The sequence below is a fragment of the Xenopus tropicalis genome, chromosome 1 (assembly GCF_000004195.4).
Source record: "Xenopus tropicalis strain Nigerian chromosome 1, UCB_Xtro_10.0, whole genome shotgun sequence".
Lineage (NCBI taxonomy): Eukaryota > Metazoa > Chordata > Amphibia > Anura > Pipidae > Xenopus > Xenopus tropicalis.
This window is the reverse complement of record NC_030677.2, coordinates 89,093,730-89,117,685: the sequence shown is the minus strand read 5'-3', so window position 1 is coordinate 89,117,685 and position 23,956 is coordinate 89,093,730. Positions and strand designations below refer to the sequence as shown.

At 42.8% G+C, this 23,956-nt stretch overlaps 1 protein-coding gene across 2 annotated transcripts in view; it reads left to right on the top strand.

Moving 5' to 3' along the window:
* The window catches only part of LOC101733496 (cyclic AMP-responsive element-binding protein 3-like protein 3), a 180,331-nt gene that overhangs the window by 79,153 nt on the left and 77,222 nt on the right, over positions 1 to 23,956 (top strand). Inside the window, exons 4-5 of one of the 2 annotated variants that reach the window (XM_004919577.2) lie at positions 2,973 to 3,088; positions 3,208 to 3,336. In XM_004919577.2, the coding sequence (XP_004919634.2) occupies positions 2,973 to 3,088; positions 3,208 to 3,336 (245 nt within the window). Of the gene's footprint in view, positions 1 to 2,972; positions 3,089 to 3,204; positions 3,337 to 23,956 lie in introns of both variants that reach the window. The other variant, XM_004919576.3, reaches the window with a different exon arrangement.

Genomic DNA, 23,956 nt, shown 5'->3' with positions numbered 1-23,956 from the left:
AATACAGATATTATGTAAGCATATATATTTGTAAGCATATTTATATTAACTGTAACATTGTGCAGTATCTTGGCTGAATACTGAATACCCGTTGAACTTCCCGGGCCCAGATAGACTTTGATTTACACCAGTGTCGGACTGGGACCTCAGGGGCCCACCAGAAAACCTTAGACCATAGGCCCACTATCCAAACTTTCCTCACCCAACCGCTTTATTTTCCTAGTCTCTTTTATTTACATGCTAGCATCTATCCTTCCATCCTTCCATCTATTTCTCCTTTTTATTCCCATTCAGAAATAGGGAATGACCATGAATTAAGCCAAATGGTCAGGAGCAGGAGGGCCCACTGACCCGTGGGCCAGTCCGACACTGATTTACACAGTATATTTACAAGCATTGATTTGCTATCTTCCCCTTCCATCCCCACCTGCTTTCGATGTATAGCGGAAGCAGATTTGACCCAAACACAAACATTAAACCAAACCAGAATGTGCTTATTTGGGAGTGCTGCGGGGTGCAAGTGGCTTAACTTCCAGCTTGACCTGTGCAGCCTTTGTAGAGAAGTCAGAATCGGTAGAGAGCTTAGTCAGCTCCGTTGCCGAGGGTCTACTTAAACTGAGTGGTAGAAACATCAAGTAAAAAGCTGGTGACATCTATGATTGTTAGTGCAGAAAATATTTGTGCTGTCATCTAGGTATCTTAGCAGCTTATCAGGTTTGTACAACGTGTTAACTGTTAACCTTATCCTCTGGCACATTGTTATCACAACATCTTACACCCAGTTTGTGGGATTTGACAGACACTTTTATCCGTTCTGTTGTTTGTTGGTGTGGAGTGGTGAAGAAGTGGACCATGCCTTCTACCGTGATGCGCAATTTGGCAGGACATAGCATGGCGTATGTTATCTTCGCCTCCCGTAATGCTTTTTTAATTTCAGTGAACTCGGCGCGCTGTCTTTGCACCTTCAGGGAGTAATCAGGATATATAGCAATATTTACATTTTCAAATGGTAGCTGGCCTTTGTTTCTTGCCAATAAAAGTATTTTGTCTCTGTCCCTCGCATTTAATAATCTGGCTATTAACAGGCAGACGGGGGCACCTGGTGGTGGTGGTCGCATAGGGACCCTGTGGGCTCGCTCTACCGAAAAGATAGATGTGAGTGAATCTTTGCTAAACAGATCAATAAGCCATTGTTGGATGAATGATTCTGGAGACTCGCCTTCCACGCGCTCTGGGATTCCCAGCAGGCGGATGTTGTTGCGCCTCAAGCGATTTTCATGGTCATCTTGCTTTGTTTTGCCAGGTTTGTACCACAGCTTGAAGTTCCTGCATTTGCGTTGGGTGAGGTCTGCTTACATCCTCTAGCTCGCTGACACACTGTTCCACCGCTGCGGCCTGTTCCCTTATCTTTTGCATGACGCGACAGATAATGGATAATTCCACCTTCACTTCATCCACTTTGGTAGCTATCAGCCCTGTGCATGCCTCTCTGCTGAATTTTATCTCAGAGAGTATATTGGTTAGCGTCGGTTCTGCTGGAGACGCTGTTCTGGTGCCTGCTGGAGTATCCACCTGTTGCTCCATAGGGGATTCGGCACAATTTTGTTTTCTTTTGTGTGCATATGAGACCTGGACTCCGGAGCTAAGCAATCTCAGGCATATTTAGAGAGCTCGGGTTCTCCTGAAAAAAAAAATGATATATATATTTCCTACCTAAACTAAACCCCCACTCAGTAAATGCCCCTAAAATGAGAGGGCACAAAATGTTCAAAAACCTGAGAGTAACTGAAATGTGAAATTCTGGTCACACTTAAAGAGTTAAACATGCATTGATAATTTAATTTGTATGAGTTTTTGTTCCTGGTCAGTTCCAGAGGCCCAGAGTTTCAAGACAGAGATATTTTATATGAGCAAATGATCCATCATCCATGGTCAATTAATTCTCTTAAATCCAGCTGTTACACTTTTGTGGGTATCTCAACCACTTTACAGAATATAAAGTATTTCCTTTTACTTTTTTTCTTTGAATTATTCTCTGTATTCTGTAATATACAATTCTGATCTAGAGGAACTTTCTGTATTTCTTTTATTTCATTTATGTGATCCCCAGCCAGATCCTTCAGTTTATAAATGGGGAATATTTATGGGGTAGCTCTTCTCATATCCTACAGTTAAACTGCTCTACTGAAGCACATTTCACAATGTCAGATGAAACAAAATGACTTATTCTGTATTTATCAAAAATACTGTATTTATTTGGTGACCCTCTTCAAAGATTCTCTGAAAAGCCCCTGCCACAGATGTCCCTGTCTTTTTGCACAGGCAACAACACCATGCATATTGTGATAGTACAACTCTAACTGTCAAAATATATTTTATACCATCATTCTCTGTAGACAAAACTATCATAGATACCAGATCTGCTTGCCACAGTGAGTCAAGGTTTGAAACAACCACTTGTTTTTTTTTAATAATGTCTAACAGGTTTGTGCAGTGTATAGACATCTTGCTGATTTAACCAAGCTTTCACATCTTTTCCTTTTAACCTGTGTCTTTCTCTGTACAGGTTTACAATATCACCATAAAATCTGGGGGGCTCTGGAAATTAAATATTGCAATATTTAATTTCCAGAGCCCCCCAGATTTTATGGTGATATTGTAGTATGTGTTTTTTATTCTTCTGTTGCTGCATGATTGTGATGTAACAACCACTATGAGCGCCCTGCGCAAAATCCTCTGTTTTTCTAGTCACAGATGTGTCTGGGCATGATCAGCATAATGCTATAAATGTATGATCTCAATTTCTGCTAACCTATCCCTATGGCCACTCAGGGTTTGAAGAACTGAAGAAGCCTCTTGGATGAGTGGTGAAAAATGTGTGAAGGAACACAAAAATAGTATAGAAATAACATTAATTGTTCAGCTGTAACATATTTTAGTTAACTATTAATATAAGGCTGCTTTTTTTTTAGATATATTCTCTGGAAAAGGCTTTTATGAAGATAATAAGGAATTAAATATTCCCATTGCTGACTCAGGCTGCCATCTTACAGTGAAGGATCTTTTGTTATCCAGTAGTTGTGAAATGGTGAGAGTGCAGTGTTGCTTATTTCACTGTTTCTTACATGATTCCTTCAAGATTTCTCCTTTTCACAATAGTTTCTTATAATCTGTAGATTAACCAGTATTTGTTGTTCTGTTTAGCAGAGACATCCTGCTCCCTTGTTGCAGGGCTGTGCACCAGTGGCCTGTAGGGAGCTAATTCTGACTGAGGAGGAGAGGAAGTTGCTTGATAAAGAGGGTACAACACTGCCTAGTCAGTTACCCCTTACCAAGGTCTGTAACAAACGTTTGTAAACAAATGATCTAACTGAGGTAATGTTTTTAAAATACATGTTTTTAAAAAAACTGCTTATTGTGGTGCGGGGGGTTAGCATGCAAGGCATGATCTCATGAGGAACCCCTATAATTAGCACCAATCAACTCACAATTGGGGATTTTCTTAACCAGTTGAAGAACAAATAGGGGGGGGGGGGCATCAAAATCTGCACACTGTATCAGAATCTCATATTAAACTATCCAATGATAATCTTATACTACAACACAACACCCAAATGTCCCTAAAATAAACCTCTTCCAAATAGACTTTCAGGGAAAAAATTTACAAAGCTACAATAGGGCTGATTCACTAAAGTGCGTTAAAACGTGCGCTATTTATAGCGTGCAATGAAAATTTTATCGCGTCTAAATTTTCGCCACTTAACGCACGATTCACTATAAGCATACTTGCACTAATTTACTCGTGATATTGCATGCAGCATTTACTGCATGCGCGCTAATTAACGCCTATTATGTGCGCTAATAGTCGCTGCGTATAAATAGTAGCATATAAATAGTAGCCACATATAAATAGTGCATATAAATAGTAGCATATAAATAGTAGCCACATATAAATAGCGCGTATAAATAGTAGCATATAAATAGTAGCCACATATAAATAGTGCATATAAATAGTAGCATATAAATAGTAGCCACATATAAATAGTGCACATAAATAGTAGCCGCATATAAATATTTATATGCTACTATTTCTATGCTACTATTTATATGTGGCTACTATTTATATGCTACTATTTATATGCACTTTTTATATGTGGCTACTATTTATATGCACTATTTATATGTAGCTACTAATTATATGCTACTATTTATATGCGGCAAACTGGAGGCTACATCACTCTAGGGCCAACGCAGACTTGAATAAATAACACTGCAAAGTCCATATTTTATTGCCAAAAGCTCATTAACTGTACTTTTCTATAATTACCGCCTGCCTCAAGTAGGCGTTAATTTTCGCATAGTCTAATGCGATATTTAGCGCGTCTAAGTGTTTGTGAATCATGCGTTAGTATTCTTTTCTGCACGCTAATTAACGCATATGGTTGCGCGCAAATTAACGCATGCGATAATACTGATAATACTTGTCACGTCTTTTTTAACGCAAAAAAGCGTGCAATAAAAATTAACGCACTTTAGTGAATCAACCCTAATATCTCTCCCATCATGTTAGCAAAAATAAGAAAATTGAAACCTGTTATACTACAACTGCAAATGAATAATATTTCATACAGGTAGGGATAATTCTTTAAATTAATTTCCACACTAAATGGCCGACACAATATATATTATCAGATGCACATGTTGATAGCCAGTTCCTTCTTGGTTTAGAGATAGCCCCGTTAAATGACAATAGCATAGAACCTAAAGGATAATGAAAAATTACCCTGAAATGGAAGAAACCTGGATCTTGCCAACACAGGACATCGCTTTGCAAAGATCAGGACCTCCAACATGATTATCTCTAAGATGTTGCCATTGCCAAAATAGTATTTTCATTTTACTTAAAGGTAAACTTTACCCGTAAATAATCTAGGTCTATAAAACTATATCACATAAAACAGCTCATATGTAAATCCCCGCAAAACGCTACGAATCCATGTCTGGCGTAAAAATTCACTTATCCCTAGTCAGCTTTACTGCTGCTCTTTACACTGGCTTTCTTCCAGGAACAGTCACAGAACCCTTGGCATTCTCTCACTGATGCTCCACTTGGTTCTCTCACAGGTTTCCTAACATGCTGGGAACAGCCTGAACCCTCAGTTATTGGGGCATACTCCTTTTGTCTGTACAGACAGGTCTGCTTTCAACCGCCACCTAATAACCTGACTGAAAGCAGTATTAACCCTATTTCCACTAGGCACCCCCCCCGAAGCTGAAGCCCATATCATAAACACTTCTCTGTACATTTATATGCCAGAACAGTTTTGTCTTCCAAACACACTATCACACTGTGCAGATAAAGGAGCCAATGTAGGCCAGTTAATCGACTGGTTCTCGGCCTGCAGATTAGGCTAGTGCCACACTTGGCAGACTTGGCAGTCCTCAAGAACAATACACACTTTCTCATTTTTCGGGTGGATCTCCAATCGCTGTGCTTGGCAGTGCAGCTACACGGAGCTGCGGATAAAAGTGGATATGCTCTTTTCAACCTGCCTACAAAATGCAGGGGGAAAAAATGGAGGGTACACCATGTGCGACTGTGGCCTTAGTGCCTTTGTTGGCCCACTGTATATTTGTTTTTTGCACTAACATTCAATGAAAAACCAATTTGTTCACTATTTTCAAGGGATTATAATACTTGCACACTTGCACATTTTTTAGAAAAGAGTTTCTTAAGATCAGTATGTAAGGAGTGGGAAAATTTCTTTACTGTAATTACTTTCGTTTTATTATGCACTTCCGATGCACGTTGTTTAGAGATCTTTGAATACCCAAAGGGGAGTTGTTGAGAGGAGGCTGCAAACAGTCAACACTTAAGACACTGATTATACACACCTTACTAACACCACGAGAAGCACTGAGTATTTTTCTTCTTTTCTTCTTCTAAGCCTCTCCAAACCAGCTTGGCACCTTAGAATAAAAAAAAAATCTCACTCCGTTTCTGCACTGCTCTGGATCTTAACATTGGGGAAACCTTGCATTCCTCCATCCTGCAAACTCCGGTTCTGTTGTAATCAACTGTGCTCTGATTGGATCTTTCTTCTTGTGGCTTCTCCAATCAGAGCACAGCTCTCTTGACAGACAGTAAAATTGACCGATCAAGAGACAGATGTAGGCACTGCAGAAATGAAGACTGATAAGAAGAATCTACAGGCTGTAAACTAAGAACCTCACCAACTTTTGCTGCAGATTTCATCCCACTACCACAGGTACTTGTTCTATATATGTTCTAAAGGCTGAAACACTAGCTGACATGAAATAGTTTTTTTGGTCACCTATCACCTTGCTCCAGTCCTAAATTAACTCTTTCCCCCTAAAAAAAATTGTTGTTGTTTTTTGCACTTCTTTTGTCACTGTTTTGTTTCTAGTTAGTTACAGTTTGTTTCTAGTTTGTTACAGTGGAGCCCTTATGAGACTGCATAGCTGGGAAACAAACCCATGCTGTGTTTCAGTCTCAGTGTTATAGTGCCAGGGCCTGAATTTCTGCCATCAGTACCCACTGCATCTCACTGCATATAATGTGCTGGATTTGTAAATGCGGACTGCATCTTACTGAATATAATGTGACTGGGGTGTCAGTTCCCACTGCCTTTCTTGCTATCAAACTAAAACACATTTAAGTTAACGGATCACAAACACAAATGGATAGGGAACCCCTCACAGAAGTGCATGTATGAATACTTTATGTGCTAAACATTTTAGGGTGAAACAACCACTTCCACCTGCACTTTTGCACAGTATCCCTGGAACTCAGTGGGAACTGCAAGAGGTAGTTGGGAGGTTCATTTTTAGACCAGCAGCGAATCCACTTTAGGTCAGTGCCCATCTTTAGCTCCCCCCCAAAAAAAAGTCACCCTCCGCCTATGGGCACAATTGTGCTGCACATCTGGAGCTGCCATCTGGTCATCCAAGGTTCTCCTGTGTCAATAAATGCAACACAATTTTTTTTTAAATTTTTTATTGTACAATCAACAGAAACACAGTAGGCATTCACAGATACTCTGGCAGATAACAAGGAAGATTACATAGAATTACAGTTTTACATTTAAATGTAAGCATCCGTACAATAGTCACAGCAAATTTATGCTTGTGTTGGGGGTAGCTTTCCTATCTTACATAGTTACATAGTAACATAGGGTTGTCCATCAAGTTCAACCCATCCAAGAAAACCCAGCACACACAACCCACACCTACCAATCTATACACTCACATACATAAACTATATATACAACCACTAATACTAACTGTAGATATTAGTATCACAATAGCCTTGGATATTCTGATTGTTCAAGAACTCATCCAGGCCCCTCTTAAAGGCATTAACAGAATCTCTAGGAAGGGCATTCCACAACCTCACTGCCCTCACCGTGAAAAACCACCTACGCTGCTTCAAATGGAAGCTCCGTTCCTCTAATCTAAAGGGGTGACCTCTGGTGCATTGATTGTTTTTATAGGAAAAAAGAACACCCCCCATCTGCCTATAATCCCCTCTAATGTAGTTGTACAGAGTAATCATGTCCCCTCGTAAGCACCTCTTTTCCAGAGAAAACAACCCCAACCTCGACAGTCTAACCTCATAGTTTAAATCTTCCATCCCCTTTACCAGTTTAGTTGCACGTCTCTGCAGTCTCTTCAGCTCATTAATATCCTTCTTAAGGACTGGAGCCCAAAACTGCACTGCATACTCAAGGTGAGGCCTTACCAAGGACCTATAAAGGGGCAAAATTATGTTCTCATCCCTTGAGTCAATGCCCTTTTTTATACAAGACAGCACTTTATTTGCTTTAGTAGCCACAGAATGACACTGCCTGGAATTAGACAACTTGTTATCTAAAAAAAACCCTAGATCCTTCTCCATTAAGGATACCCGCAACACACTACCATTCAGTAGATAGTTTGCGTTTATATTATTTCTACCAAAGTGCATAACTTTGCACTTATCAACATTGAACCTCATTTTCCAGTTTGCTGCCCAGTTTTCCAATTTTTTCAAATCGCTCTGCAAAGCGGCAGCATCCTGCATGGAACTTATAGTTTTGCACAATTTAGTGTCATCAGCAAAAACTGAAACAGTACTGTCTATGCCCACCTCCAGGTCATTAATAAACAAGTTAAAAAGCAAAGGACCAAGGACTGACCCCTGCGGTACTCCACTAACCACACTGGCCCAATTAGAAAATGTTCCATTTACCACCACTCTTTGTAATCTATCCTTCAACCAGTTCTCTATCCAATTACAAATATTATGTTCTAGGCCAATATTCCTCAATTTGATCATTAACCTTCTGCGAGGTACTGTATCAAAAGCTTTAGCAAAGTCCAAGTAGATGACATCAACTGCCATTCCAGCATCGAGGTTCCTGCTCACCTCCTCATAAAAGGCGACTAAATTAGTCTGGCAAGATCTGTTACGCATAAAACCATGCTGGCACAAACTTATAGTTTTGTGAACTGCAATGTATTCAAGTACCCTATCCCTTATTACCCCTTCCAAAAGTTTTCCTACTACTGATGTCAGACTAACAGGCCTATAGTTTTCAGGCTGAGAACGGGATCCCTTTTTAAATAACGGCACCACATTAGCAATTTGCCAGTCTCTCGGCACCATACCAGACCTCAACGAATCCTGAAAAATTAAGTGAAGAGGCTTGGCAATCACAGTGCTCAGCGCATTTAATACCCTGGGATGAATCCCATCCGGTCCTGGACCTTTCGTTTACCTTTACATGTTCAAGTCTCTTTTGAATTTCCTCCCGAGTGACCCATGCGTCAGTAGCTAAATTACTACCGGTAGAACTGGGCATATTAAAAAGGAAGCCTTCATTAGCTGGCTCCTCAGATGTATAGACAGATGAAAAGTAAGAGTTCAAAATTTCTGCTTTTTCCCCGTTCTCATCAACCAACTTACCCCCCCATGATAATAAGGTTCCCACCCGTTCTTGCTTCATTTTTTTACTATTCACATAATTTACAGTATCTAGTAGAATTAAGTCTAAAACAACTGGACTTTTCTGAGTTTTTCTTGAAAACGTTTCACCACTCATCCGAGTGGCTTCTTCAGTTCAAATGACTGGTAGGGAATTCCCCGGTATTTAAACTCTTGATGGTAGTAGAGTCACAGACATCCAATCACAATGGTTCCATTGAACTTGTTCAGTTAGGTGTTAGCTGAAACTGACAGGTGTAAGAAGGTATGATCCAATCACAATGGTACCAAGATTCTCATTGATGAAGGTGTTAATCCTTCAAAGTACATCCCTACCAGTCATTTGAACTGAAGAAGCCACTCGGATGAGTGGTGAAACGTTTTCAAGAAAAACTCAGAAAAGTCCAGTTGTTTTAGACTTAATTCTACTAGATACTGTATATCATGACCTGGATGAATGAGAATCTTCATAGACATATTCACATAATTAAAAAATAATTTTCTTTTTACTCCTAGCTGCAATATTCCTTTCCATCTCTATTTTAGCTTGCCTGATAGCTTTTTTGCATGCTTTATTTGCTTCCTTGTACCTGATGAAAGTTTCTGCTGTCCCAGCTAACTTGAATGCTTTAAAAGCACGTTTTTTCTTACCAACCTCGACATTAACACTTTTATTCAGCCATAAAGGTTTTTCTTTGCGATGCCTCTCCTTGCTTACAAGGGGAATATCAGTATATTCCCCTTGTGTATACCTGCAAAGCAATATTTTAAAGATGTTCCATTTTCCTTCTGTGTCTAACCCTATGAAAAGCCTTTCCCAGTTGACACATTGCAGAGATGCCCTTATACTGGCAAAGTCTGCATGTCTAAAATCGAGCGTTTTAGTTACTCCCTTATAGAGCTGTCTCTGCAGCATTATCTCAAAGGAGACCATGTTGTGATCACTGTTCCCCAAATGCTCACCCACACAAATGTTAGAGATGAGTTCCGTATTATTAGATATCATCAGGTCCAAAATAGAGTCATTCCTATTAGGTTCTTGAACCGCCTGAAATAAAAAGTTGTCATTTAGCATATTTACAAACCTACTAGCTTTTTCAAACTTAGCCACCCCATTACTCCAGTCAATGTTCGGATAATTAAAGTCCCCCATAATAACAACTTGACCCAGTTGTGAAGCCTCCTCCATTTGCAACAATAGCTGGGTCTCATCCCCCTCATCTATACGGGGTGGTTTATAGCATATACACCAATGATCATTTTCTTTGTGACCTTCAGCCCTACTGAAATTTCTACCCAAAGAGATTCGATGTTTTCATTGGTAATGTCTTTATGTAAAGTCAGATTTAAAGCCATGTAATAAAGACAAACCCCTCCACCCTTTTTAATCTCTCTGTCTCTCCTAAAAAGTATATAACCATTTAAATTCACGGCCCAGTCGCATTTTTCATCCCACCAGGTCTCAGTGATACCAATTAAATCATAATTTTCAATACATGCAATAGCTTGCAGCTCCCCTAATTTACCCGACAAGCTTCGCGCATTAGCCAGCATGCAGCGGAGATTACTACTTCTCCCTCTGATGTTTACATTAGCTAACGGAGAGTTAGAGCTAAGGCAAATATTAGACTGTTTTCCTTGTAATGGAAGCTCCTTATTTGATAAACTATATGCCCCCCTCACTCCTCCCCCACAACCCTTTGCTAGTCCCACTGCCCCATCTACACTAGCTTCCCTATAGAACTCTAAATCACCCCCCCCCCTTGTCTAGTTTAAACACTCTTCCAGCCTCTTAACCATTCTCTCCCCTAGCACAGCAGACCCCCTTCCATTGAGGTGCAATCCGTCACGGCTGTATAGATTGTACCCCAAAGAAAAGTCAGCCCAGTGCTCTAGGAACCCAAACCCTTCCTTCCTACACCAAGACTTTAGCCACGCATTTAGCTCCCTAAGCTCCCGGTGTCTCCCTAAACTTGCACGTGGCACTGGCAAAATTTCTGGAAAAATGACATTGGAGGACCTTTCCTTAATCTTAGAGCCTAGATCCCTGAACTCACTCTTTAAGGTCCTCCACCTACCGTTAATTTTGTCGTTAGTACCTATATGTACCAAGCCGGGTCATGCCCAGCCCCTCCCAATAATTTGTCAACCTGATCAACCACATGCCGAACCCTGGCACCAGGAAGACTGTTCGGTTGAAGCGATCCGCTCGACAGATTACCCTGTCCACTTTCCTAATGATTGAATCCCCTATAACCACCATCTGTTTAGGCCTTTGGAACTGTTGTTCCACAACTGCATACATGTGGCAGGCTGTGCACTGTGTCAGACCTTCAATGTTGCTGCCACTCATTCTCCCAGTTACAGGAACAGTTAAACAAAAATAGGTGAAAGGACTTGTAGTAAATACAAACTAGTACCTTGTTTTAAACTCCCTTAGTTTGTAACTCCTACGTTTATAACTCCACTTATAGAGCCCCCACTTAAAAAGCAATCACTTACAGAGCACCAACCACCAGAGCAAGCTCCACTGGAAGTGCCAGTGGTTCTATTTATACAGTCTGTTAAGGTCAACTAATCAAACCCCACCCACCTCAAACTGAGGGTAATTACAAAGGAATGTAACTTCTGGCAAACCTGCTGTAAGCCTTATAGTTCACCAAACTTTGTAAATTAGCACCAAAAACAACAATTACTTTTGAAAAAATTAAACCCAACAGTTAGAAAACACAATGATTTTGAATAAAGTTAATAAAGAATACTTATCCCTTTTTTGTAGAATTGAAAAGCAAGTTAATTCAACCAACCACCAGCCTGTTAGTAAGCCTAACAGTTAGGGTTAGTATTGATGAAGGTAGAAATAGCCCGGACAGGGGGGATGCTAGGGATATCATGGTGACACTTCCACTGCGTTAGGAGTAGCAAGAAGCCAACTGCCCCAGATATTATCAGAAGTGTTGGTTTTGCCTTTCCTGAGTAGGGAGTGTTTTTCTTGTTGGCATGTGTCATTAACAGCCTTGAGCCAGGCTTCAAAGGTGGGCGCCTAGTGAGATTTAAGAGAGTTAAGAGTGATGAGCCTACGGGCCTGAAAAAATACCCTGGTTAGGAATAGCTTCTTGTCTAACTTCTTGTACTAAGCACTAGGCCCGTGGTGACTCCCAGTAGGCATAGCTTAGGGGTGATACATAGATTTGTTACAGTACCTACTTTATCCAAAATGCTGGCCCAGTAATTGTGGAGTTGGGGGCATGACCAGAGGAAATGAAATAAGGTGACCGTTTCTTTTTGGCATCTAAGACACTGAGGGGATACTTTTGGGTAAATTTTATGCAGCTTCTCTGGGGTATAGTTACCTGTATAGTTACCTGTGGATAAGGTAGAGTTGGAGCATCTCATGCCTGCAGTTAATTGATACACACTTAGTGGCTGTTAGTATCTATTACCATTGTTCATCCGTCACATACCCCGGGTCATCCTCCCACGCATCTCTACATTTCAAGGCAACGGAGTCACACCTACCGTTGATTAGATATTTGTAAAGGGTGGAGATGTTACATTTTTTGTGACCCCTTCTTATGGTTGTTAGTAAAGGGTCCTCTGAGGTGGAGAGGAGTGACTGACTATGTAGGCGCTTAACCCTTTAAGTGCCAAGGGACGTAGATTCTACGTCCTAGGTACCAAGGGACCAAAGTGCCATGGGACGTAGAATCTACGTCCAATGGCACTGTCGGGTTTACAAGCGCTGCGCTCGCTTTTAAAGCAGCGCAGCGCTTGTAAACCCCTCAGATCCCCCTAGGCAACGAGCAATGAAGAACATACTCACCGATCCGGGTCCCCCAGCCGCACCGATCGCGTCGCCAGCCAATGACAGCAGTGGACACGCGTTGATGACGTGTCCACTGCTGTCCCTTTAAATAGCGCCGCCTACTGTCGGCTCCCTCACTCCTGCTGCGCACTTCGGACGAGATGGAGCTCCCCTGCTGCCTTCCTGCTGGATTGATCGCCCCTGATCGCCCCTGATCGTCTGCCTGCCTTGGGTAAGCTGAACTACAACTCTCTACCACTGTTTATTTTACTTATTTCTCATCTCAACTGTCTAAAAAATTTTTTTTTTTTTTTTGCATTTTTTCTTCTATCTTTGTCATTATTATACTTTTGTACACATACACACTTATTTACAACTTTCCCAAGCACACACAGACACTTACACACACACTTACACTTACACTTTTTTTTTTTTTTTTTTTCTTTCTTTCTTTTCTTTTCTTTCTGTCTTTGCTTTCTTTGGCAGTCTTTTTTTTTTACTAAAACTTTATTTCTGATCTTGCTCTATAATTATCTGATTTATTTGGTTGCATTTTAGTGTTTTTTTGGCATTTTCATAATTGATTTCTGTTTTTGAATTATTCTATTGCACTGTAACTTTTTTATTGCTATTTGGTGCTGAATTTGCAGTGACGTTGGTGGATCCAGGGCTCTGACCACCGATTTCATTGCAATTATTGTTCTTCTGTTGGTTTAGGTGGTTTTATTGGATTTTACGGTGTTTTATCTTTGCATTGTTCTTTATTGTGTGTTTAGTGCCCCCAAAAAGGTTGCTTTTGCAGTGACATTGGTGGATCCAGGGCTCTTACCGATTTCATTGCAACTATTGTTCTTTGATTGCTTTTAGTGGTTTTATTCCATTTGATTTCAGTTGTTCTAGAAAGGTCCAGAGGTGCTAAGATTGTTCTGGTAGTTTCTATTGCCAAGGGTTAGGCTGATGCCACACGAGGCGTAGGGCTGATTTTTTCAGCAAGTGGAAAAACGCTTGCCGAAAATTCAGCCCTACGCCTGCTACTTGTTCCTGCACCCGAATGAATGGGATACGCTCGGGTGCAGGCACGTGTAGCCGATATACGCATGAAAACGCGAGACTTTGCATTCTCACGCGTTTTCATGCGTATATCGGCTACATGTGCCTGCACCCGAGCGTATCCCATTCATTCGGGTGCAGGCAAAAAAAAAGGGGTGCATAGAGTGCAGCCCCAATATTATGCATTTTCAGGTTTGGCGGCCATGTACTTATGTGCAACCAGACATAGGTATCGTTTTATTCAGGGGAACTTGCAGATTGATGGTTAGTAAGTTTTTGGTAGTTGCCATGGAGATTTTGGGGAGAAATCTAGGTTTTTTATCTGGTTTTTCCTTGATTTCTGACCAAAATCTAGGTTTGTATCTGGTTTTTCCTTGATTTCTGACCAAAGCGCTAACTTCTGCAAGGGACTGCGGCCACAATTTTCCATGTAGAAAGAGGAGAGTGGCGTCTCTGAATAGCTGAAGGTGTGCACTTTTCAGAAATATATAGTTTGCGGGGGTTATTTCACAGGTATGGGGGTGTTTAGACTAAATAACTGCAGATAGAGCACAGCCCCCCCTTATGCATTGCCCCTGTTTGGGGGCATTTGGTGGCCACGTCTTTATGTGCACCCATACATATGGGGTATCGTTTTATTCAGGGGAACTTGCAAATTGAGGTTTAGTAAGTTTTTGGTAGTTGCCATGGAGATTTTGGGGAGAAATCTAGGTTTTTATCTGGTTTTTCCTTGATTTCTGACCAAAATCTAGGGTTGTATCTGGTTTTTCCTTGATTTCTGACCAAAGCGCTGACTTCTGCAAGGGACTGCGGCCACAATTTTCCATGTAGAAAGAGAAGAGTGGTGTCTCTGAATAGCTGAAGGTGTGCACTTTTCGTAAATATATAGATTGTGGGGGTATCTCACAGGTAGGGGGGGTTATCACTGAAAAACTGCAGGTAGTGCACATAGAGCGCAGCCCCCAAAATTTCAACTGAAATTCCCCTTATGCATTGCCCCTGTTTTGGGGCATTTGGTGGCCACGTCTTTATGTGCACCCATACATATGGGGTATCGTTTTATTCAGGGGAACTTGCAGATTGATGGTTAGTAAGTTTTTGGTAGTTGCCATGGAGATTTTGGGGAGAAATCTAGGTTTGTATCTGGTTTTTCCTTGATTTCTGACCAAAGCGCTAATTTCTGCAAGGGACTGCGGCCACAATTTTCCATGTAGAAAGAGGAGAGTGGCGTCTCTGAATAGCTGAAGGTGTGCACTTTTCAGAAATATATAGTTTGCGGGGGTTATTTCACAGGTTATGGGTGTGTTTAGACTAAATAACTGCAGATAGAGCACAGCCCCCCCTTATGCATTGCCCCTGTTTGGGGGCATTTGGTGGCCACGTCTTTATGTGCACCCATACATATGGGGTATCGTTTTATTCAGGGGAACTTGCAAATTGAGGTTTAGTAAGTTTTTGGTAGTTGCCATGGAGATTTTGGGGAGAAATCTAGGTTTTTATCTGGTTTTTCCTTGATTTCTGACCAAAATCTAGGGTTGTATCTGGTTTTTCCTTGATTTCTGACCAAAGCGCTGACTTCTGCAAGGGACTGCGGCCACAATTTTCCATGTAGAAAGAGAAGAGTGGTGTCTCTGAATAGCTGAAGGTGTGCACTTTTCGTAAATATATAGATTGTGGGGGTATCTCACAGGTAGGGGGGGGTTATCACTGAAAAACTGCAGGTAGTGCACATAGAGCGCAGCCCCCAAAATTTCAACTGAAATTCCCCTTATGCATTGCCCCTGTTTTGGGGCATTTGGTGGCCACGTCTTTATGTGCACCCATACATATGGGGTATCGTTTTATTCAGGGGAACTTGCAGATTGATGGTTAGTAAGTTTTTGGTAGTTGCCATGGAGATTTTGGGGAGAAATCTAGGTTTGTATCTAGTTTTTCCTTGATTTCTGACCAAAGCGCTAACTTCTGCAAGGGACTGCGGCCACAATTTTCCATGTAGAAAGAGAAGAGTGGTGTCTCTGAATAGCTGAAGGTGTGCACTTTTCGTAAATATATAGATTGTGGGGGTTATCTCACAGGTAGGGGGGGTTAACACTGAAAAACTGCAGGTAGTGCACATAGAGCGCAGCCCCCAAAATTTCAACTGAAATTGCCCTTATGCATTGCCCCTGTTTTGGGGCATTTGGTGGCCACGTCTTTATGTGCACCCATACATATGGGGTATCGTTTTATTCAGGGGAACTTGCAGATTGATGGTTAGTACGTTTTTGGTAGTTGCCATGGAGATTTTGGGGAGAAATCTAGGTTTTTTATCTGGTTTTTCCTTGATTTCTGACCAAAGCGCTGACTTCTGCAAGGGACTGCGGCCACAATTTTCCATGTAGAAAGAGAAGAGTGGTGTCTCTGAATAGCTGAAGGTGTGCACTTTTCAGAAATATATAGTTTGTGGGGGTTATTTCACAGGTAGGGGGGGTTAACACTGAAAAACTGCAGGAAGTGCACATAGAGCGCAGCCCCCACATTTTTAGCTGTAATTGCCCTTGTGCATTGCCCCTGCTTTGGAGTGTTTGGTGCCCATGTCTTTATGTGCACCCATACATATGGGGCATCATTTTATTCAGGAGAAGTTTGTCTTTCAAATATGCCTTTGTTAGAAAATTTTTATGAGATTTTTTTTTGTCAAATCCACATTTGATCATGCGTCCAAGTTTACGTTTTAGAAAAAAAAAAAAAATGTCATAAAAAGTTCCAAATTTCACAATGCACTGACAAAAGGTATTTGGCTTTTGAGTGAAAACTACATTGCACCTAGAAACCTGAAGGTCTGTAGTTTCTAAAGATACCAAACATGAGGGGATATTTTAGATTTACATATAAGTTATGCTGCATTAACTGTTACAAGCGCTTTTCTGCTTTGTTCTGGTGTGATATTGTACTAAGTATTGCCTTAGTTTGGGGGTTACTTCTGGACAGGAACTGTGGGGTACCACCACATATTTGGTATCGTTGGAATTGGGAGTATCAGGGCTTTTACAAACAATAAAAAAAAGTGAGTAAAATTAACTTTTCTATGGAAAAAAACCTCAAAATATACAGAAATTTTTCATAATTTTATTTTTTTTTTACATATTTCACCCAAAATACACATCATATCTCCAGAAAAGTTATAAAATTTGGTATGTATGTCGAAGCCCAATTAGTGACGAAAAAAACGATATATAATTTCCCTAGTTTCGTGGAGGTTTTCCTACCAAAAAACATTGTTAAAGTGAATGAGTACAAAATGCTTAAAAAACGTCTGGCACTGGGGGGAACCGAAATGACGAATTCGGCTGGCACTTAAAGGGTTAAAGGACATGTAAACCCCACACACAAAAATTGAATCAGTGAACAGCCTCTTTGAAATCTTTCAATACCTGCCACACTGGTTGTCCAGAGATTAATAGTAAGGCTACAACATCCCCTTAATCACTTAGATTTGCTTCTCCTCCTGTAACCCACTCGGCCCCCACCCTCAGGAATTTGCTTTAGCTGTTGGCTTGTGGGCATGCTCAGTTGTTCTATGCTCAGATTACTAAACACGTACCCCAGCCTAGCAGCCAGTAAAGAGATGGCATTGCTGGTTCTCATAGAAACTCAGCTCTAGTTGTGTGCTTCAATTTTTTTCTCCCAACCAACTCTCCTGAGCTCAGCTCAAACAAAGCAGAACTTTTATCAAAGACAGTTCTGCCTGTGTGAGCCTGTATTCTTGATGAAATGTACGCTGAATAAGGGTCTGTGTGTGTGTATGCTGTTTGCAGATTTAAATGTACCCAATTATGCATCAGAGGTAAAATCGCCACCAGGTGAAAGATGCTATTTGGTTTAGGAAAATGTGATGGTGCTGGCAAACAGAGGGGATATATGCAGTACAAATTATGTCATTTGGGTGGGGGAGGCATGCCCAACTGATATACATTGTAGGCAAATGTAGGTTTACATATCCTTTAAGTGTCGTTTGCAGCCTCGTGTATAATAACCATTGAGAGGCAGGTAGATAATTGTAGTGTTTCAGGGACTAGAAGCGGAGTTAGATAAGGAGCTTTCATTGTTACAAGGGAAACAGCCTTAGCTCTAACTCTCCGTTAGCTAATGTAAATATCAGAGGGAGAAGTAGCAATCTTGGCTGCATGCTGGCTAATGTGCAAAGCTTGTCGGGTAAATTAGGGGAGCTGCAGGCTATTGCATGTATTGAAAATTATGATTTAATTGGTATCACTGAGACCTGGTGGGATGAAAAATGCAACTGGGCTGTTTAGGAGAGACATAGGGATTAAAAGGGGTGGAGGGGTTTGTCTTTATGTAAAGTCAGATTTAAAGGAGAAGGAAAGGCTAGTAAAGAGTTAATCTCAAGCTGCAGGCATACCTTCAGTTGTCTCAATAGTGCCCTTAAGTCTCCCCATATTTCAATCGTTCAGATGATCAGAAGCCAAACAGGAAGAAAAAACGCTGAGCTGTGTAAAGGATATTCCCAGAATGCATCACTCCTGCACGGACACTAAGACCAGCTACTCAGCACATACCCTGTGAGAGCGCTTTCCATCTCACAAAGCAGGAGAGCTCGGGTAGAGTAGGTTGCGCTCGCATCTAGGGGAGCGAGAAGGTTCGCGCATGCACTAACACTTACACAGCGCTATGTTGGAATAATTTAAATACCCAACACGGTGGCCCCAATAGAAGAAATATAGGGGTTGATTCACTAAAGTGCGTTAAAACGAGCACTATTTATAGCATGCGTTAAAAATTTTATCACTTCTTATTTTTTGTGACTTAACGCACGATTCACTAAAAGGACACGTGTCAAAATTTAGACGCAATGCTGTTTAACTCTCGAAGAGCGTTTTCGTGCTGTAATTTACGCAGCGTGCGATAATTTGCACACTGTAATTTACACACGCGGCATTATGGTGCGAAATTCTGCATGCAAGCGTTGCGTGTCATATACCACATGACTAATGCCATTTTGCGCAGTTGCGCTGTGAGTGAAGAGATGGAGAGCGCGCAAGGTGCAGGTGCGCAACGGAGACACAAGCAATGGAGAGGAAGGATGAGAGCGATGCTGAAGCCAGCAGTGGCAGGCTGAAAAAGGTGGCAAAACACCAAGGTAGGCTGGGGCCTGAAGAATCTCACAGGAGGCACAGTCACACTGAGAAACAGCAGCAGAGGCCAAAAAGAAAAAGCCTATGGGAACCAAGCAGGTTCTAAGTCAGAACCCACACCACCAAAGCTGCAGAGGAAGGGACAACCCGTACCTGCAAGTATTCCCACTTCTGCCCTGTCACATGGGTCCAGCAGTGACACTGAGGGAGAGAGGCCTGGCTTCATCAGCAGCCCAGATGTGTCTGATATTGAGGGCACAGATAAGGAATATCAGCCAGAGGAAGCCAGTGGAGAGGAAAGAAAGGAGCTTCCCCCCCCCCCATCACCAAAAAGGAGCAGGAAAAAACAGCAGGAGAGCAGGCTCCGCAATCTCAAATTTTCAGAATTTGAGAACAAGGCTCTGGTGGAGAAAATTTTTATTATTATTATTTTTTTTTTTTAATTTATCTTACTGTTCTTTAACGTGTCCAGTGCTGTTTGCTGTTGTTCATAGTAGTGCACCAAACACGGTACACATAGTTGTGACATTGCATTGCAATAAAATCACCTGAGTGACGTTTTTCCACCAGCAACAATATATTCCGTATCCACTACTGTATACGTTGCCATTGCAGGCCTTGTTGCCCAGTGTCTTCAACCAAGTGCCACCTAGCTGTGTGTGCTTTTTCACATTCCGTCTAAAAATAACAATAATAATTCCGTGTACAGAAACATCACCCAAGTTGTTGTTGTTTTGTAAAAATAAAAAAAATGTCAGGCAAAGGCAGGCCGCCACGCAGAGGCACTAGGGGCCGTGCTGCTATGATATCCTGTGGCCCTAGGAAATCGCCCAGTGTTCCGAAGGCACGTACCCTGAACTCCAAAAATGCTGGAGAGGTAGTTGACTGGCTTACACAGCACACCCCATCCTCTACCGTTTCTGCCAGGAACTTTGCCACAACATCCTCATCCTCCTCTGCTATGGGCACCCCACGTACCACTTCCTCCACCACCGCCACCCCTTCTTCACTGGATGAGTCAGAGGAGTTATTTTCACATGAGTTTGTTGAACTGAGTGATGCGCAACCATTATTGCCAGAAGAAGATGAGGACGTTACACCAGATATCATAATTCAGGCAACACAACAGAGATGGACATAAGGTGTGATGAGGTCCCCGCTGCTGCTGCCTTCTGTGAGCTGTCAGAAGAAATTGATGCATCTGAGGAGCATGATGATGAGGAAATTAATGTTTTGTGGGTGCCTAGAAGAAGAGAGCAAGAGGAGGATAGTTCAGATGGAGAGACGGAGAGTCAGAGAGGCAGGAGGAGAATAAGACTTAGAAGAAGCAGGGACAGCTCGCAGGGAACAGTAGGGCAACAACATGTATCGGCACCTGTGGTCAGCCAGCCAACGCACCTGCCAACAGAAGTACTGTTACCGCCAGAATGCCAGCATCAAAAGGCTCAGCAGTGTGGCATTTTTTTAATGTGTGTGCCTCTGACAAAAGCGCTGTAATTTGCAATGAGTGCAATCAGAAACTGAGTCTTGGGAAGCCCAACACCCACGTAGGTACAAATGCTATGCGAAGGCACATGAACGCCAAACACAAAGCACTATGGGAGCAACACCTCAAAGGCAGCAGACAACTCAAAGCCACCCTCCTTCTGGTCCAGCATCTTACTGCTCTACCTCTGCTGTCCTTGACCCGTCTCAACCACCCTCCACTCCGCCTTCCACCTTGACCACCAGTTCCTGGTCATCTGCCCCCAGCCAAGTTTCTGTGAGGGCCATGTTTGAGCGTAAGAAACCAATGTCTCCGAGTCACCCCCTTGCCCGGCGTCTGACAGCTGGCTTGTCTGCACTCTTAGCCCGCCAGCTTTTACCATACCAACTGAGGCCTTCCACAAATTTGTAGCAATTGGGACACCACAGTGGAAGGTACCCGGCCGCAATTTTTTTCCCCAGAAGGGAATACCACACTTGTACCAGCATGTGCAGAGCCAAGTCACCGCATCTCTGTCACTTAGTGTTGGGGCAAAGGTCCATATGACTACTGACACATGGTCCTCCAAGCATGGTCAGGGCAGGTATGTCACCTACACTGCCCACTGGGTGATCCTGGTGATGGCTGGGAAGCAGGGAATGCGTGGCTCAACAGCAGTGGAGTTGGTGTCACCGCCACGGATTGCATGCTGGCCTGCCACCACCTCTACTCCTCCTTCGCTCTCTACCTCGGCTTCTTTCTCGGCTGAGTCCTCTGCTGCTGTGTCCTCCTCCACACCTGTGCACCCCCAGCTCCCCATAGGCTATTCGACGTGCCAGGTACGCCGTTGTCATTCTGTCTTGGGGATGACGTGCCTGGAAAGCAGAAACCATACAGCACTCCTGTCGTCTCTGCACTCACAGGCCGATCGGTGGCTGACCCCACATCAACTGAAGATCGGAAAAGTGGTGTGTGACAATGGAAGCAATCTGTTGGCAGCACTGAGACTGGGCAATTTAACACATGTGCCCTGCATGGCACATGTTCTCAATTTGATAGTCCAACGGTTTGTCTCGAAGTACCCAGGATTGCAGGACATTCTCAGGCAGTCCAGGAAGGTGTCTGGCCATTTCAGACGTTCCTACATAGCCTTGCTGACATTCAGCGGCGGCACAACTTGCCAGTCAGGTGTTTAATTTGCGACAGCTAGACTTGCTGGAATTCAACGCTACTCATGTTTGAATGTCTTCTGCAACAACAAAGAGCCATCAACGAATACCTGTTTGAACTGGGTAGTAGGACTGGATCTGCAGAGCTGGGGATTTTTTCCCCCCGTTACTGGGTGCTTATGCGCGATGCCTGCAGGCTCATGCGCCCTTTTGACGAGGTCACAAACATGGTTAGTCGCACCGAAGGCACCATCAGCGACCTAATACCCTTTGTTTTCTTCCTGGAGTGTGCCGTGCGACTAGTGACAGATGAGGCCATAGACCAGCATGACCAGGAGCAGGAAGAGCACGATTTGTGGGCGGAATCACCAGAACGAGCCCAGGCACCTGCTGCAAAGCAGGGAGAGGTGTCAGAAGTGGAGTCAAAGGAGGAAGGTGGCTTTGTGGAGGAGGAAGACCAACAGGAGCAGGCTTCCCAGGGGGCTTGTGGTCACCTTTTGGGGACCCCTGGTGGGGTGGCTGGGGGGAAGATGACATAGTCCTTGATAACGAGGAAGGGGAGATGGATACCTCTGCATACAACCTTGTGAGAATGGGGTCTTTCATGCTGTCATGACTGTTGAAGGACCCCTCAAGAGGCTTAAGGAGAAGGACCTGTACTGGGTCGCAACGCTACTAGACCCTCGTTACAAGCATAAAGTCTCAGAAATGTTACCAACGTACCACTAGTCCGAAAGGATGCTGCATTTCCAAACCAGCCTGCAAAACATGTTGTTCAGTGCTTTTAAGGGTGATGTCACTTTAGGAACTCAATATTCCAGGGGCAGAGGTGCCAGTAATCCTCCCACAAGCACACCTGCAAGGACAATGCACTTTGGCCACTCTGTAACATCAGACATGTAAAGTTTTTTCAGTCCAAGGCAGCACCAGAACCCTTCTGCATCCACCCTCAGAGAACGCCTCGACCAGCAGGTAGCGGACTACCTGGCATTAACTGCAGATATCGACACTCTGAGGAGCGATGAACCCCTGGACTACTGGGTGCGCAGGCTTGATCTGTGGCCAGAGCTGTCACAATTTGCCATCAACCTCTTGTCTTGCCCCGCCTCAAATGTCCTCTCAGAAAGGACCTTCAGTGCAGCAGGAGGGATTGTCACTGAGAAGAGAACTCGCCTAGGTCACAAAAGTGTGGATTACCTGACCTTTATTAAAATGAATGAGGCATGGATCTCGGAGGGTTACTGCACGCCGAAAGACTTGTTCTGACTCCCCATGCAGCTGTCCTTCTCTGCACGCCGCATGACTCCACACACAGCTGTCCTTTACCGTCCTCCTCCGCCACCGTACAAACTAGGGTGCAAATCCTACTGGTTTCATTTTAAGCCAAACTTTTTGGACAGGTAAATCCTTAGTTTTTCTGGCCTCTGTGCTTCAGTGGCTGCGACAAAAAAACATAATTTTTCAGGAATGTACACATGCCTGATTTTTCAGGGTTCTGCAACAGCGGCAAAATCGTATCTTTTATGGTCACCGCAGGTGATCAATAAAGTAGGCCAAAACTCGGCCCACACTGCAGAATCAGTGTTTTTTGGTTCACTTCACTTTCACTGAATTACCTCTGCCTGACACGTGCCTGCACGTGCGCACAAGCACGGTGACTGCTAAACACACCACTACAGAAATATTGCCAAGCAACTAGTAAAAACTATTATTCGCTCACTTGACGGTATCATTAAAGCTTTTTGGGTTTTTTTTCGTTGCAGTAAATGCGGCGTTTTGTCTTTGCGTGTGAACCGGCTGTAACCTTTACACGACTTGATTGGCATGTAGACGCCGGACGTTTTAAAGCAGTTTATTACACAAGTTTAGAAATGTAGTGTGATTTGTGCCCTTTACAGCACAAAACGCAACGCTGTGTCAACAACGTATTTTTCAGAGAAATTTTTGCCCTTGATCCCCCTCCGGCATGCCACTGTCCAGGTCATGGCACCCTTTAAACAACTTTAAAATCAGTTTTCTGGCCAGAAATGGCTTTTCTAGGTTTTAAAGTTCGCCTTCTAATTGAAGTCTATGGGGTTCGCAAAGTTCGCAAAAGTTCGCACTTTTTGGCAGAAGTTCGCGAACGGGTTCGCAAACTTTTTTTGTGAGGTTCGCTACATCTCTATTCCTCATTCATGCAGTTTCCTCCTGACCTCTGCAAATTTTGCCCTTAGTACTTCCACCGTATAGTCGGGATAGATTAGGATTTTGGTGTCTCCCAGAACCTGGTCACCTCGGTTGTATGTATAACTTTATTTATAAAGCACCACAAGGGTACGCAGCGATGTACAATATACAAGATTACAC